We start from the raw sequence: 18,643 nt of genomic DNA, 5'->3' as shown, positions 1-18,643 counted from the left end.
GTGGTAAACAATCAAGTTTACTGGTAGGATGGTCAGATTGAAAGTGTCCGCTGAGTGTTATTCACCAAGGGTACAGTGTAATGTGATCAGTATACAAATACAACACCAGATATACAGGTAAAGTGTAAAAAAAACTTGTGTGTATAATACGTATTGCACAATGAATGAGTCCAAACAATTCTTGTACCATGAGGCTCTATCGGCGACTGGTTCCTCCAAACCCTGTAAGACATGACCTGTAATCTACACTATATTAGTTTGTTGATGTATAGCATATGTAAAGACTACAACTGCCAGGAAAGGTAACCTTGGACTTTTTAACTTCTCTTTAATATAACTGCAAGCCACAGAAGTGCAACTACGAGTGATATTTAACTCTACAATGCAGTACTACGTAAATGGGTCCCAAATCGGGAGTTTTCACAAGTCTGCCCATTAAAGGACTCGCACTCCTATGATTGGGACATTTACAAACCTGATGTGGTATGTGATCCACTTGATGATCTGCTAGAACTGCTCCTTCCACCAGACGAGCCCCACCCACTGCTGTATCCTGTAGAGCCCCATCCCCCTCCACCGGAGCCCCACCCACTCCTCCTGTAGCCAGACCCCCATCCTCCACCATATCCACGATTACTCCTATTATTATTATTGATGATGTCATAGTGATGTAATGAGTCCTGACCTGGAATTGCCAAACAAGTAACCTAGTACTCCACCAGTGGCTGCTCCTGTATGGGGTAAATGACAATAACATACTAGACAGTGATATGGTGGGACATCTAAGGGACCCTACAACATAAGGACATCTTACTTCTGAAAGAGTACAATATACACACGCTGAGTTCAAAAAGTACACGTTTGCTGTAGCTACAGTAATACACACATTACCTGTCCAAAATCCTCCTCCAGTTCCACTGTTAGCATTGTGTGAAGAATAACTAGTCCCTGATGGATAGGATGAGCTAGTCGGGTAGGTGCCTGACTGATATGATGATGATGAGGAGGTGTTACGGTTCCTGCCACTAGCTATACAACTCTTGTATATAGCATAACCAATGGCCACCAGAATGAGCAGAACTATCATGTCTCCAAATGAACTACCTGACCTATAACATGGAACAGTAAATTATAAAGTGTATCAGCCCCTGAGAGAGTTCATGGTGCATAAAATATCAGCAAATTCTCAGCAGTCACTAAGTACCATACAATATAAGGCTAGAAATTTTTGAGAGAATAAATGTCATAAGCATACAAAATTTTATTCCTAATAAAGACATGTAGCTGCAATTTTTACTGCCAAAAACTATCTTTCTACCACTTCAATACTGCTATACAGTAACTGCACAAGTAACAAACAGACCTGCTACTATGGCGGTGATGATGTTGTTGATGATGATCATGTGATCCACCACCATAAGATCTTCCCTCCTCGGTGAGGTCTATCTCATACTCCAGCTATTGACCACCATAATAGAGAGTGTAGAGTACAAATACAATAATACTGAGGTCAGTTTATGTACTAGTGGGACCTTAACTAAGTGCCTGGATATATCCAGGCACTTAGTATATGTACTCAAGTAACATGTTCCAGTGTAATAGTAACAACCAATAGTATCCTTGTTATCAAGGTGTCTTAATTTTCCAGGTACAGTAAAAAAATAACTTAGGGATACTTTATCCCTGCCAAGTCCTAAAGCGTCCGTTACACAGAGGTACCACTGCTACAATACTCACCCCACATGATCCCTTCAACACATATGGGTCATCAGGATAATCATATCCTTCACAAGACACTTGTATCCTGCCAAACTGGTAACTCTTGTCCATGTCCGCCTTACACTCCCACTAGTGGTACAAATAACTGATATAACATGCTTGTATTGTGTCTTTGTATGTCTGTAATGTGTGTGGTTGTGTGTGTGTGTGTGTGTGTGTGTGTGTGTGTGTGTGTGTGTGTGTGTGTGTGTGTGTGTGTGTGTGTGTGTGTGTGTGTGTGTGTGTGTGTGTGTGTGTGTGTGTGTGTGTGCACATGCAGTGCAAGTGCTAGTTAAAGTTACCCACATAGCTCTAGTCTACCCAGCTGTGTTAACTGGTATGGCCAAATGTTTGGACACTCATGGTTGATGTGTGTCTGCCTGTGTAGCTGCATGTATAAACACTTTAATTTACCAAGCATTGAATCAGATATACTATCTAGAGGGAATTCATGTAGCAAAGTTAAACCCACCAATAAGGTTGAGTTTGAATTTGCCAAAGTTTATTTCACCAAATACACTTGTACAAGGCTATTACCAAAGTTTTATCTACCGTAGAGCATAATAATTTGACAGGAGAAATTTTGACAAATTTGATTGGCATTCATCAAAATTTTCCTCGTCAAAGTTCACGTGACTAGTTACTTAGAATACTTCTGGTGCAGGACATTTGTCAATATTTTCCTCATCAATTTTCAAAAGATAAATAATTAATCATTACGCTATGGTGTAATCATTAGCATTCATTTCTAATTAATGCTCACCTGTACATCATACCCATCTGAGCCTCTATTATAACACTGGACCACCCTCGGCTTGTGGGTATGACAACCAGCTGTACCACCCACACACTGCAACTACACAATGGATACAGTAGAATTAAGTCACAAACCACTCTTCTGCAAGGGGTTAACAAACTCACAATCATACACAACATACTAGCAGCTCACACATACTACCTGTATCTGCAGGCCCATAAGGTGACCCAAAGGAGGCTAAATCATGCATATAACAGGGAGCTGTACATTGAATGTAGAAGACCAACTGGGATCCCAATATTAACCAATGAAATAGCTAGTTACCATTTATACCTGGTAAGTTGTAAACCAGTACAATTACGTATGTGATCTGAAGCACTGCCAATTAAAACACCTAAATAAATGCATTCCTACCATATGTAAAGCAATACCAAACATGACTGTGTATAGAGTGTGTATGTACTGTATGGAAATTCACTGATCCTTGTGGCTGTGTGAATCCATGATGACTGTTAGTATTATTGTGAGTATTGTTTCAACTTCACTGTGTTCCTCTCGTGAACCACACCATAGTAACAAGTACTGGTGGTTCATACCATAACACAGAGCAAATTCTTGGTTAATATGTGAGAGGGAAGTACAGCTATATTATATGCTATAGACATACATAAACAAGATATACACACACACACACGCACGCACACGCACACATACACATGCTATACTACACACGTCACTATAGTACAGTGTAATGATGACATCATACCTGAGGTACAGGAGAAGACCTCCTTCCTGTAGTCAACTTGTCAGAGTGTAGAGTAATGGTAGACACGTCAGTGAGTCTCACTTTATCTGATGATCCAACTAGTAGAGAAACACCACAACATGTAACTAAATGTTCTCCATTACAATATTCTAAATAACCAAGCACGTGAAAACCAGACATGTGGACACAACACGTGATCACATACAGTAGCAGGCACTTCCCGATAAGCTATATCTATTAGTCTGGTGCTGCCCGCTCCTTCACAAATAGTAAGGGACTAGAGAAATACAGTGGAACCTCTCTATTATGGACATTTTGGGAACCAGAATTTTTGGCCACTTTTGCTGTAATATAGAAGTTTTCCTCTTTCAGAAGTAAAAAAATGTATTAACCAGACCTGTTGGGACCAAAATTTTGTCCTTATTATGGAGGTTTTTCTATTGTGTCCTTAATTCAGGGAGTTTGTTAAGAAAGGCTCCACTGTACAGATCCCATATCATTTCTAGCACCCAAACTCCATGCTAACCAATCAATGATGTTGACACAGAAATCACCATGGCAACACAATGCTTTTTATTCAAATTGGAGAGCATCATCTGATGTAACCAGCAGTTACATACATACGCTGTCTAATTGAATTCCTTTGAAATGATATGGGATCTGCATTTCACCAGACCCTTAGTTATTTTGCAAAGGGGCAGGCAGTGCCAGACTACCATACCTGATGGTCCTTTTCACAACCTGAAATAATGATCAATAAATATCATGTGAGCAAGTAAAAGACAATTGTAACTTTATAGTGCAATTGTGAGTGGGGATTAAAGTTCTAAACATTTAAAAGACAAACTTAAAAGGTAAAGATCTTCCAAACAAATTAGTTTCTTAGCGAACACTCCACTATATATGCTGGCTTTTTCTGGTAAAATATTACCTTTATTGTTATCAAACAGACCTATACCTACCCTGGGGTCTTGCCCATACAACATAAGATCCAATAGGAATGGCCATACTAGCAATCCGAAGGTTATGGGTTGAAATGTTTTGGTATACTGATCACTTGTTGTGATTAAACAATTTTTGGTCCTGTCATGGAAAGTTTGGTACCACTATTGTCTGTTCCTCTTAGTCCATTTTTACATATATGTATGATGGTACAATCATGCAGCATGCAGAGAAACACTGACAGAAGAGAAAGATAAATCCTGACTCCATCAGCTTTGTCAAATTATGTTGACAAAAATCAAGAAATCAAAATAATCACATGCTTATAAAGGCACTTATTAACGTTTGATGTATTAAACGTTGACAAATTGATACCGTTGACTAACTCATTCTGTCAAAATTCCCTGACTTTAGAAACAAATTACATTAGGACCATACCTCAGTTCAGCATAGCTGAACAAAATATCTGCAGTCAGTAATAGCCAATTAAAAGTTTGTTAAGGAATATATGGCAATTATAAAACAGTTGTTTATTAGTACAAAAGTCTGAAGAGGTGATTTTATGTGTGCTCATGTCCATGCAGTTTTACACATGGTAACCTGTTTTTGTGTATAAAGAGATGGCCTCAAGACACCGGTCTGAAAAATTGTTAACACTTTCAAAACAAAAGTGTTCAATCATATGGTGCCACTAATAAAATAATGACAGTTTTACGTACAGCACATAAGCGTCCCCCTCGTCATCTCTGGACTAGTACCACCACGCCCACACACCACAAATAAACTTACAACATCTTCCATTCCGGACTAAACTGAGGGTTACAACGAGGACTAACAGAAACGAACGTTCCATGTTTCCACTTCAGTGAAATATGATGACGCCACTCGTGACGACTTCGGATGACACGGCGAATTTAATCAGTAAGCGTCTACAAAATTTTTCTCAAAAAATACCTTGTAGGCGCATCTTCGTGACCGCCCACTCCGCGTGATTGAGCGCGTGGGTGGCTGGCGAGGTGGTTGGGGATCAAACTGTAGAGGGGATAGAGGTACTGTTGTTGTTTTATCTTTACTAGTTAGAGCGAACACTGGATAGTCTGGCGTGGCCGCCCCATTACCTGGAGCCAGAGAACCTAAACGAAAATCGTTGACGAGAGATTACTATTTGAAAAGTTGTTGCTCGGACAGATATTTAGGCCATACCTAGCTATTTGAAAAGTTGTTGCTCGGATTTATTTTACAACAAAATGGGTCGGTCGGTAGGCAAAAAACAACAACAACAACAAAAAAACAGCTAGTTATAATTTTAGATGTGTACACGCTAATGACTTCTGGTTACAAGCCATATACTGTAGATCAGTAAGTCACATTAAAGCTGTATGCAGACTTATCAAATCCCTTCTAATACATAACTATTAAAAACGGATAAACATAGCTAGCAGTAGTTCAACGAGCACTGCACCACTGCTATCATAGATTTTCTTCGTTAGGAGTGAGGAACACGTTGGTTTTACATTTACAGGTAGCTAGCATTATATTTGTGATTAAAATTGTACCAACCGACTGTTCTATTAGAGTATCTCAATCTTTTGCAGCAATATTTAAGGTGTCACGTGATCTTCTTATTTTCTTAATGATAGCAGTAGTGCAGTGCTCATTGAACTACTGCTAGCTATGTTTATCCGTTTTTAATAGTTATGTATTAGAAGGGATTTGATAAGTCTGCATACAGCTTTAGTGTGACTTACTGATCTACTATATGGCTTGTAACCAGAAGTCATTAGCATGTGCACATCTAAAATTATAACTAGCTGTTTTTTGTTACTGTTCTTTTTGTTTTTTTGCCTACCAACCGACCCATTTTGTTGTAAAATAAATCCCTGCAACAACTTTTCAAATAGGTATGGCCTTAGCTTAGCAATCAACAGGTACTCCTTTATTCATAGTGAAATTGGCAGTACGCCGGTTGACACCGATTTAACCTCATGATTCAGGTTCTGGCAGTGTTGTTCACAAAACACACAAAACAGCTCAGGATCAGTGGCCATGTTGGAGCTGACTTGCCTTTGGACTCAGTTCAGCATTTAGAAGCTGCCAGGGATCACAAGTAAGGAAAATGAAGCATTAAAAGATCACTGAGAGCTTGGGCTGGGCTCAGCTTGGGCTTATATTGCCAAATTTGTGATAGCTGTACGGCATGTCTCAAATCACATCATAAGGTGATCCACACTTCTAGTTCCATACTTCTATTGTACAATTTGCAAACTCTACCCCTTTTGTATGCACCAAATATAGACCATAATACTGTATGTTGGATTCTTCAAAGCCCTCAACATGGTTCCTCACTCCTGCCTTGTCAGCCTATTACACAAATTAGCATATTAATGGTAAGCTACTGTACATGTACATAATGGCTAACAGCAGGCTAAGAGAACTCAACAAATTGTAATAGATCTACGCACAGTATAATTATGTCCCCCAGAGTACAGTCTTGGACCCAAATCATGTTTTATTGTGCATAGCTTAATCACATCAAAATATTATTTTGCTGATGCATATGATTGGTTATTAGATGCCCACACTGTACGGAAAGACCTTGCCAGAATATCCAACTCAGCAAATACCTATAGCAGCTGAAATGTAGTCCTTCACTGTTCCAGACTGTTTAGCATTAGGCCACTCCAAATGATGCTGTACTAATTTTGACAGAAACCCTCTTTTAATATTAGCTCAGTGGAAGTCTAAATACATAAACATTGTTGTACTGACAATTTGTCATATCAAACAACTATATACCACTGTGTTTCAGTAGCATGCATGCAGCTGCACTTAACTGACACCATTTATAGCTATTAAACCCTCAGCAACACTTCACTTTTCACCTTCCACTGGCCACTGCATTAAAAACGATCGAGATACTCTAATAGAGCGGTCAAGTAACTACTCTAATAGAGCAATCAAAGCTACAGCTTATAGTCACCACCTTTGCCCTATAGTTAGCTATAGTATTTACAGTTTTAAAGCATTGAATTTATTATAATTGCTAACTAAAAGTAGCCTAAAATCCAACCTCAGAGCTTCTAAAATCTCAAAAATTTCTGGAGAAATGTCATCAGATGCCTTGTTCAGCTATATCAACTTTCAGAAACCCCCTTTTAAAAATCCTAGATCTGCCACTGAGATACAGCTAGCCAGAGAGTCACAAACACAGGAAGCATGTAAGGAAGTCAATGTCAAGGGAAGAGCTGCTTTCCCATTCTCGATCTCTTTTTGCATGTCTGTGAAATCCATTTTGGTCGAGACCAATATGGCTCTCACTCAAGAAAGATGTAGAGCAACTATCATGGTCACTTTCCTCAATTGCTGATCATGATCTGTTGCTTGACAAAAGAGCACGAATTCAAACAATTCATTCTTCGAAACAAGTAACCAAGAGTATTGCTGACAATCTTTCTCTCTCATACATAGACAAGTGCCATCAACCTTCTCCTATTCTGTCTTTGATTTCTGATGCAATTACTCAGATAGAGCCAAACACACCTTTGGATCTAAGACCATAGCTACCAGACAACCACAGGAGACGTTATGAATGGACTCAAATACTTCAGCAAGGCCTTAACATACCCATAGTACATGTACAGTACTCGCAATATTGGTGACTTGCACTGGATTTTGCAGTGTACAGCTGCAAACTTTCATGATACTTTGAAAATTTGTCACCCCATTATTGAAGAAGGACATTTCACAATATCACACCAGAGCAATGAGAAAAGATACTATATTTGGTTTAGTATCTCTGAATGCCAAGAAATCTGTTGTTAGACGTCTATAATATAAAGAGCTTGTGTGTGATTTTTCAGCTGCAACAAACTTGTCCCAAGAAGAAATTGAACATCGTGTTCTGACAATGCTTGATTTAGAGGATGCCTCATTTGTATGACCTCAGGACGTATTATGGCAAAAAACTAATTTGATCAATTTTAGGCTTGTACAAAAGAATACATTGAGGAAGAAGTTGGCACAGCTGTTGATGACAGACAACATTCTACAGTTGTTCATATAGCCAAGGCAATATCAGTACAAAATCTTTGTGAAAGAGTAGTCAAGAGATGCCCACTCAACACACCTGTGCCAAGTGATAAATGGATACGTTTACAGTTCTCTCCTTCTTGTCAGTCGAGTCATACACAATTATGATACACGGGTTGTTTGAAAGTAAAGCACATGGTTCAACAGAGGCAATGGAGTAAGCAGCATGAAGACTCTCATTACACTGCATGTCTGTTTCACTATGAAAGGGAATATGTTTTACTGGTAAGAGACCATGCAATTTTTGCTTGCATTGATGACAAAAAGGTGGGTGAGCCAGATGCTCTAGTCTCATCAGCTGAATGGGGAAGGCAAGTAATTGTACACTCAGGTATATCCTTACAGAGTTCAGATCATGATTTCACAACTTTCAGCATAATTCCATCAGTTGTTCTATTGTGTGAAATTCCTTCTGAAATAAGTGGATAATGGTATGTTGGAGAAGGTTAAAGCAGGGAAATTTGAACCATCAGCACCTTTAAGACATTCAGCAGAATTAGCAAACACCATTGCTATACTCAAGTGACAACGAAACCAGTTTTGTTCATCTTCTCTGATGGTGGTCCAGATTACAGCCGGGGTAAATTACATATCTGTGAAGACAGCATTGCTAATTGATTGCACTATTCTGCAAGCTGGATCTTGACTATTTCTGTGTTGTAAGAACAGCTCCCTACCATTCATGCAGATATCCTATTATGCAATTTTTAACATAGGTTTGCAAGCCATTACTTTGGCTCAAAAAGAAATGCCACAGGAGATGGAAGCAGAAGTGGAGAAATGCAACTCTATGAAAGCCCTCTGAGCAGTAGTTGAAAGAAATCCATCATTCAAGGAAGCATTATTGGACTCTATTTTACCAGTGAAGGTTGTGCTCACCAACATTGCTAACAGATTGGAGTTGAAGAGGTAGAAGTTCAGTACATTTACAGCAGCAGGTGCTCTAGAGCTGGATGGCCTATGGACTACACTTTTAACGATCGATTAAGCATTTTCCCACTCAAGAAAGGATAAGTTTAGTACCAAAGAATTGAGCCAGAAGTTGATTAGTTTATTGAGCATTCGTGTACCCAGCGACACTACTTCTATGACACAATAAAATGCGGTGAATTAGACTGACATCTGTCTACCACCAAGACTTGCACCTGATGTGTTTGTAAAGCTTAATCATCTTCCAGACCCTGTTCCAGGATCACTCCTATTCCAGGATCACTACAAGGAGTTTACTGACACTTTTGGAACAAAATCAACCGAAGAGCACAGACCTTGAAGCAAGAAAAATCATCAAAAGACAAATCTCTTCCATTTTCAGCTAGCATTCAACATGTCAAAACATTGACGTGATGCTGTTGTGCAATGAGTATGACATGTGGCATCTATTATACGTGAAGCGGAAGCTGAAAAGGCTGGAGAAAATTGAAGTGGAACAAGGACTGAATAGTCTGTCTTTTTCATGTGGAGCACAGCTTTAGGATTCTGATTTCTAAAAAAGATCGTATTTGTATGTAAACTCACCTGTGAAGACCCAGTAGAAAGCTAGGCTCTACTATTCAGCTAAGTTCAAAGATATATGCATACACTGCTCTGGTCCAGTGGATCCATGGAGTAGGGTTGGAAAGAATGTACACAAATACATCTTCTGAAGCTTCTTTTGAAAATGTTACTGAAGCTTCGAAGCTTTGTTACAAACATCATGTCAACAATTAATGAACATAATTGATGGTTCTTGGGGTGTACACTGTAGTACAAACTCCTACATTCTGTAGTGTAACCATTGTTTAAACTATAACTATATCAAAAATATGTAAATGGCAGCTTCCACAAGGAGTGACAACACTTGTGCAACTGGTTCAACATGTTAGTATCCATGGTAACAAAGCTTTGGTGGGGTAAAATAGCATACGAATGTTATGACACTGAACAAAGCTTCGAATTATATGTCTCAACCCTACCATGGAGTGATACTCAACCATTTTATCCACAGTGCAAGTCATGTGAAGATAAAAGTAAAATTCCTAACACAAAGAATAGGAAGCATAACAAACTGTAGCTAGCTACTGTGAATTGTGAGTACTGTGAGTTCAGTGTAGCTAAGTGTATACTTTTTTTGAAATTGTGTTTGTACGTAGTTTATATTCTCCTTTCTATATTGAAAACCATTGTTGATGTAATAATGATATTAAACCTCCCTCCCTCACCAAATTTTGAACATTTTCGGACAGGAAACTATATTCTCATTTCAAGTGGCCTTATATAGCAGCTCACAATAGCCGTAAATGAATAGCTCTATAATTCATCCTATCTTAGAATGCTGTTTTTCAGTGTGGATCTCAGTATAGCTATTAGAAAAGATATAGAGAAAAGCCATAAGATGGACAATTTAACTAGTATAAAGCTCTGTCACTTATATGCTGGAATCATTATAATGGCCCACCTTTATAAACATGCAGACATACACATGCCATGTTTTATAAATCTATAATATGATCTTATAAGCATTACAGATCCCACCATACTTCACTAGAACTCAATGATCAACTCCCCTCTCTACTTCATTATCCCTGTTATACCACCAATGGTGCGGTGATTACTACATAATGCTTCTTCCCAAGAGCATTCCAAGATTAGAATCATTTACCTGGTGATTTGACTGAAAGCGACACTCTGGCCTTATTTAAAGTTCAAATCAAAGCTGCTATCAATATATAACTAGTGTAAAAATAGTTTTTAAAAAAACATGGGAACAAAGATCGCTGAAAAAAAGTAAAGAAACAAGAGTCAAACAAGCCAGCATGATAAACACACAGAGATCTCTATTTGGAGTCAATGGATATAGTAGAAACTAAGGAAAAACAGTAGTTTCTTCATAAATTAGGGGCAGGTAAGTACTGAGAATGTATAAATGTTAATTTGAGCCTAAATAATAGATATCTCTGTGTGTTTAATATGCTGGCTTGTTTGACTCTTGTTTCCTTACTTTCTTCAGCGATCTCTAATTATTTTTACACTACTTTTAATAAATATGGATACCTAACATGATAATAAGATGTGCTGGTGGTGCTTGATATTACTCAGTATCAAGTCAGACATCATGTACATATATAGCAGTTAGCTAATACTATCAGTGTTATTAACACCAATGTATTGTTTCCTTATTATTGAATGTATACTTTGTACTACACAGCTTTAACTATAGGCAACATATGGCATGTTGTGGGTAGCAGTATTATGGCTTCAGTTAGGTGGTCACAATAAGTCAAGTACCCAGTGGTACACAACAACATTGCTGCTCTTAATATATACTGCACATGTGGTTAATAAAATGTAGGTAATGATAAGGTTTCCAAATAAACATGTTAATGTGAATAAATTGGATACCTGTCAACACATATTAACATATTGGTTACTCTTGCAGAGACTAAGTCAGAAGATCAATGGCAAAGTGAACCTAAAAGAAGCAAATTTGCTTGAAAGTGGATGTTAACATTGCAATATGTATTTAAAAATAAGTCATGGACATGAAGAAAGACATCGGAAGGAAACTTAATTATGTAGTTTTATTCACTCGCATTAATATAAATAACATATAAACTTTGTTAATGCATGCTTTCAATGCATCTAAAGGCCCAATATAGCTCTCAGTTAAGTGACTTCAGTCACCAATAGTTGGTGAGGCAACTACCTCACCTGCATGCCTAAATTGTAGCTACACCTCTGATTGGAACAACCTATATAGCTACCAGACCAATTCTATACTTTTAATATTGAACAATTTACTATACACCAATGTTTATGATAGTGTTAATTCTATTGACAACTTCCTCACAGGCAAAGTTAGCACAGTACAATGAGAATAGTAAAGTTTTGCCATACTTACAGGTACAACTAACCATATGCAAAAGCAATTACTGTGCACCTGTTATGCACATCTATTATAATGTAGTTGTTGTAACATGGCACAAGTGATTTTCCTGAAATATATGCATGCATTGCACAAAGGGAACAGGCAATACATCATACTATCAATTATATTTGATCCACTTGGAACAATGAACAATCAAAACTTCCTGCATGCTTATGTGCTGTTGCACTGATATGTTTGGCCTCAGTATAATACCTGGTTGTTATTCTTACATAGGTGACCCAATTTTGGAAAATCGGCCTTAATGTCACACATGAAATAATTAGAAATTCACAATTCACTGTGTTGCCGTTAAGACAGTTTGGCATCTGTTACATTATTTCACAGAAGCGATGAAGTTGTAGTAATTCAAGTTATTGACTAATAATTGTAACACTGATTAATTGCTTGAAATTCTTAATTTTGGTCATAAAATATTGATTTTCCAAAATTGGGTCACAATTCACGATCAAAATTCACATGGCCAAATATACTGTAATACACTCACATGTTTCCCATACTTGTAGGTGAGTCAGGATGAGCAAATAGGCTCAGAAAACCAAAGTGTGATTTGACTATATAAACTGAAGTTGTGAAGATGTTTACAAAGCTTAATGGATAAATCCATTAAGTGTCATGATGTACATTGCACAAGGTGTCATTTATCAATCAAAACATCAATATGAGCGTAAAACAATGAACATTATACTACCTTCATTTCCAATTCCACAACTTAACCACAAAACTACCAATCCATTCCCATGAAGTGTCGTATTGTTACAACAGAGAATTGATGGAAAAGTTGTCATCAGAAAACTGATGGCTTCTGGAAATGCCTTGAATGCATTAACAAAAAAAATTAATGAAGGTGTGATAATTAGGTGTAGTATGCACAGGTAGAGCTAAGAAATCCACAAAACAATTATACTACTAACAACACAAGTATCAAGAGTTCAATTCATATTCAGCCACGTACCACTTTCACACCTCACTTCAAAGGGAACAGAATGGAGCACAGTGCAGTGCACATGTGAGTGATTGATTTAAGACGATGTACAATATATAGGTACAGTGAAACCTCGTTAATAGGGCCACCTATGGGACCCATGATAAGTGGCCCTATTACTGAGGTGGCCCTATTACCGAAAACCTTATTAATGCAGCCATAAAACAAAATGGCCTTATTATTGAGGTTTTCAACAAACCAGCAACTGTAACATCAGTATACAATTGATCTAACTAAACACACTATGTAGAGTTTATCACAGAGAAAGGTAGGAGCATACGATGTACCAATTATTCCAGCAATACTTGAGACATAATGGTTGGAAAAGCATGAAGTATACTGCCAGAATAATGGGTACCACTTTCAGTAGTTAAAATGTGCACTTAAGAGCAGCAACTTTTGCAGTGATACCTTGACTGCCTGCTCAGCTGGCCTCTTTACTGAGGGAACATTGTATTAGTTTTACCAGTGGTATGTGGTCACTGGCCTTTATAATGAGGTGGCCCTATTAACGAAAATTAAATAAATGTAACATAATGGAGAATACATTTGGACTTTCTGGACCTGGCCACTATAATGAGGTGGCCACTAAGTGAGGTTTCACTGTACCAGGCACTGAGATTAATTGTGATTAGCTTTAGCATGGCTGTACTGAGAATGTGTGTAGTGAATAATCTGTACAACACTAATTAAAGAACTAATTGTCTTTTCAAAGAAAACATGTCTGCATGGAATTAACTACAAGTACGTACATTGTATAACTACATTACACATGTCAATTATTACAAAAGTACTTTTCTTAGAATATTGTAAACTTTTGAGACTTTGACTTTGTGGTCATATCACATGACATACATGTAGCTAACATCAATTACAACACATCATACATATAACCATATAAGTGACCAGATTAAGAAACTAGCTACTTAACAAAGAAACTCATGATCAAACACTGATATAATGCTGTACATATGACATCTTCAAACATAAAAAAGTTCCTTTCTTAGAACTTGTGTCACAAGCTGTTCCATTGTTGTGACAAACATGACATCATAATTATTCACAGTAGCTATAAAAGCACTTCTGGCAGTGTTGGTGTGTATAGTGGAGCAGCTCTAATATTGTGATATACTGACCAATAGCAGTTGATTGTTACTGAGGACTGGAGATGAGGCCAGCTGATGACTATACTCAACGTTTAGTTGATTATGTATGGAAGTAGTTACTATAGTAATGTATCTTCCTAAATGTGACTTACGTTTAAGGTCTAGCTATATCTATTATATTCCCTGGCAGTATATACTAAAGTGCATGTCAATGGGTGAATAGCATAATATGCATGTAATGACAACATGTGGTGATTTAACTGTTGCGATTAATCTGAGAAAAAAATGAGTATGTGATGAATATTTCAGCAGTATAGGCTGTAGGATGCTTGATGCTATAATATGACTGTGTATGTTATTAAGGCATTGGCAGGCATGGCTAGTAACATATATAACTCAATACAGCATTCATAAACCCATTGCAAAGTAACTGTTTCTTACATGTAATACATATGTATACACATATAGCTACCTGACACACTTTTGTTGGATTAACTTTTCAGGTGAAGTCCAGTGTCGAGAAAAAACTTGGTGAAAAGTTTGACATGTACAAAGCTATTGAATTTGATGAAACACAAGGCATGATAACAATGCGCAATGTTCGTGTAAGTAATTATTATTTAATTTATTGGCATTTTTAATAGACTGTGTTGCAGGTACAAATATCAACCGAGCCCAAATACATCCTAGTGGAGGTGGCTAAAGGACCAGATGGAAAGATTCTTTTACGTAGTGCAAGTCGTGTTTAGCTGAGTTGATAAATGAAGACACTTGATTTAGTATAGCCGTCTTAATAATAATGCAGCTTGTATTTTGTACAGAATATGATAAAACTAGTATAATAGCTATGCTGCATAACATGTGCGTGGTGATCGGTAATGAGTAAAAAATTAAAAGTGCATAATTAGCTATAGAGACCATGTATCTATATTAAAGCTGAAACGGACAGTAATTTTATTACCTGGGCATCCTAAACAACATATTATAGTGACACCATCACTTGCTGTAAAAACATTGTATATTTTATCGTGAACATGCTTGTTTTTACTAGTACTTAATTAGAATAGAAACAAACTTAACATTCACATGAAAATTAAGTTTGTAGTATTGTTAAATGTGGTAGATCTGTATCAAGGAAAATTAACATAAATTTGCTTTAAACTATTAGAAACTATCCTGATTCACTATCCAGATAATAGTCATAATATATATAGCTGTCTGTTTCACTATATCACTCCATGGCTACACACATATGTTTGTATATATCACTTCCACACCTCAGATCAAAGGGAAAAGCCAGGGTCTTGGAATGTTAACGTGATACCACTAGCTTTAACACTCAAGGTTATATTTCACATATTTCCTTTACTAGAATTCACAAGGATGTAATAGATTCGTTACATAATTTTACCTTGAACAGGTTTCAGTGTGACGGTCAACAATTGAAAGTGACTTGACTGGATTATCATCTGGTGATCCTCAGGAGACTGTCCTTGCTCCCGTATTGTTTCTTTAATTCATCAGTGACCTGCATAAAAGATCTAGAATTACATCTGAAATGAAACTTTATCTAGATGTGTATGCTATGATCTGTTTGCAAGATGTAATGGCTGCCACAGATTACAAGAACAATGAGAAGCTGGCTGGAAAATGTTGTTCGACACAAAAAATGTAGAATCACTAACAAAACTCTCCCAATATTACCCTGTAAAGTAAAACTATAAAGGAACCTTAAGGAAGTAATACATGCCATAGGTGCTGATTATCCTGGACAGAGCTAAACAAATTACAGCCCTCCAAGTCAAAAACAACTGTCAATATTAAGCTAACCTGTCTTAGAATATGCAGTCACCCCACATACAAAGAGACATTGATGTCATTAAAAATGTGCAGCTGAGCAGCATGAGGTTTGTAATAACTAACAACTATTCTTGATACATATTCCAGCATCACTAAAATGCTAAATTTAACTAGCCAGATGCAGAAATGACCACAGAGCAATTTGGTTAGGTAATCTATGATTACATTGAGACAGCTGTCTACTACTAACCTATTAACGTAATAACTCCATTTCAATTGAAGAACTTTCTCTGAATACTGTCACAAAAATTTAATCCTACAGAAAATGTGACTTACCATAGCTATATTTTTCTTTCCTAAGAGATAGCAGAGAGATTGGGCAGACAGCCCAGCTGATGTGCCCAAGGTAAAAGAAGAGACAGGATTACAACAAGATAAAAATGTGCACTAAAAAGGAGGCCATTTTACTAGCTAATCAGAGATAAAAGGATTTATAAAGAATGTAGCAACATTGAATGTAGAACATGAGTAAATATCCAATGATAAACATTTGTTTATTTTATTAACATTCGTTCTTGGTTGCTCCAACTAGTTAGCTATCAGCTCATTTAGTTAACAGTTACTTTGTTGTCTTGGACGCATCCTTTTCCTATAGCTAAGATGTTTTGGTGGGGATATACATGTACAGGTAAAGTGACAATGTAGACTATAGGTTTACTTTACTCACATAAATGTTAAGATGACTTACAATGCTAGCTCAGTTGTGCCCGACGATTGTTCTATTAAAGTATTTGACTGCTTTATTAGAGTACTTTGATATGTAAACACTCTAATAGAGCATTCGGTGTGTATGTAAACACATATCTGTACTTAATCTTTGTCTCATATATGTAATCTGTTTAAAATTACTGCAAAATCCATGCATATTGTTTTTATTATGGAGTAACTACTACTCTATAACTGTGACCAGTTGAAATTAATAATTGTGTGCAGACTTTTAATAAAGAACACGATGATAGTATTTCAAACAAAAAATGAAATAGAATCTCATCCATATAGGAAGGTGGGGGCCTCTTTAATACTTCACAACCATCTGCAAATGGTAAAATCAGCTGACACAATGTTTTTATTTATTTTTAAATAAAGTAAGTTTAAATATGTGGATATTTGCATTAATGTTAGGGACCCGCCGATTATGCTGGCATAATTTTGAGCATAATAGGTACCTAAAAGCATTGAGCATAATGCCAGCATAATAGGTTAAATATTTGTACCATAGTATAAATTCTTGCTGGAAAAATGACAATTGCAAAATAAGATCGATATACTCTAATAGAGCAGTCAGTAACTCAAATAGAACAATCATCAAACTGACTGTTCTATTAGAGTATAACGATCTTTTCTCTTACATGCAGCAAGAATTTATTATTTGTGTTCCAGCCACTCATTTTTTTCTTTCTATACAGTGTTAAACTAGTAGCAAAGCATATGAACTAAGGCATGAACATTAAGCATAATTTGGGCATAATAGGTAAATATTGAGCATTAATTTAAGCATAATAGGTGAATTTTTGAGCAGTGCAGCATAGCATAATAGGTAAAATTATGAGTTAATGTTCTCTACACTTACAACAGCTATTAACTACAGTCTTATAGATACACCCGCAAACAAATTTACCAAGACCAATTTCTTGCAGTGAACTGCTCAATCAGTATAGAATAGTTTCAAAAGTTAAGTAGCTATTGTAGTTAAACTTCAAGTTAGAAATAGTCAACTATCAACAGTGCTACCCAGGGGCGGATCCAGGAGCCAGCAAGGGGAGGGGCACAAACAGGCTAAGTTGTAGGTGGCTGGGGAGATCCAGATTCTGTTGCTAGTTGCTGCATTTTTGAAGCAGCAAATAATCACCTCTTAGCAGTGTCTCACTGATGATTTTTGTCACTTTGGCCTTTGAAGATGGCTGTGAAGTCTTAAAAGCTGTTAGAAGGTTCCAAACGTCTTCAACAACACTATAATTAATTTTAGAGGCGCTTAGTACGCACGAAGGTGCAGGGTAACAATTTAACAGTTAGTTTGACATTGCTTTACTTCAGTTTCAGGTGAAATTGTAATAAGTGCTAGTAAAATGTGCATATTTTCATAATTTATATATATAGCTAAACTGATCTTGGCCTGACATAAAGTTTATTATTTTAATCACAAGTCGGTATGGCTGGCTCTTCCTGGGTCTTCCACGAGGGGGGGGGGGGGGGGGGCATTTGCCCCAAATGCCCCATCCTGAATCCGCCATTGCTACCTTACATACCAGTAATTGCTATAAAATTATGTGTTACAGTCATTATTGCTATATGCATATGCTACCAATAAGTTACCATGTGATTAGATTAGTTCCAAAGTGGCACAAGATCTGTGCCTTTGCCCCACAACACATGTTCTGGTAAATCATTTTTCACATTCTTTACATCACAGTAACCAGTTGTAAATAATCTTCTTTTGGAAAACATCTTCTTGAGGGTG

General features: G+C 37.0%; 1 protein-coding gene and 1 long non-coding RNA gene across 2 annotated transcripts; one reads left to right on the top strand and one right to left on the bottom strand.

Moving 5' to 3' along the window:
* Positions 1-71: 71 nt before the first annotated feature.
* Positions 72-5,178, bottom strand: LOC136255304 (store-operated calcium entry-associated regulatory factor-like). The gene is made up of 9 exons (XM_066048032.1): positions 5,013-5,178; positions 3,282-3,379; positions 2,522-2,614; positions 1,738-1,848; positions 1,364-1,458; positions 892-1,109; positions 686-731; positions 476-639; positions 72-222 (listed from the first exon to the last, which is right to left on the bottom strand). Exons 1-9 carry the CDS (start codon positions 5,074-5,076, stop codon positions 197-199), a joined length of 915 nt encoding a protein of 304 aa, XP_065904104.1. The 5' UTR covers positions 5,077-5,178; the 3' UTR covers positions 72-196.
* A 9,117-nt stretch (positions 5,179-14,295) lies between these two features.
* LOC136256737 (uncharacterized) lies at positions 14,296-15,223 on the top strand. Its single transcript, XR_010701629.1, has 3 exons — positions 14,296-14,429; positions 14,829-14,930; positions 14,982-15,223. It is a non-coding gene; the product is annotated as an uncharacterized lncRNA (long non-coding RNA).
* Positions 15,224-18,643: the final 3,420 nt, after the last annotated feature.

The sequence above is a fragment of the Dysidea avara genome, chromosome 5 (assembly GCF_963678975.1).
Source record: "Dysidea avara chromosome 5, odDysAvar1.4, whole genome shotgun sequence".
NCBI classification, from domain to species: Eukaryota; Metazoa; Porifera; class Demospongiae; order Dictyoceratida; family Dysideidae; genus Dysidea; species Dysidea avara.
This window is presented reverse-complemented; position numbering and strand designations above follow the sequence as displayed.

What these genes read in the sequence shown, in the direction of transcription:
- LOC136255304 (XM_066048032.1), bottom strand. Translation starts at nt 5,076, where the DNA reads ATGGAACGTTCGTTTCTGTTAGTCCTCGTTGTAACCCTCAGTTTAGTC. An exon ending in CATCACCGCCATAGTAGCAG is followed by an intron (nt 1,110 to 1,363) that starts GTCTGTTTGTTA and finishes TCCATGTTATAG; the next exon opens with GTCAGGTAGTTCATTTGGAG. An exon ending in TGGATCACATACCACATCAG is followed by an intron (nt 223 to 475) that starts GTTTGTAAATGT and finishes CATGTCTTACAG; the next exon opens with GGTTTGGAGGAACCAGTCGC.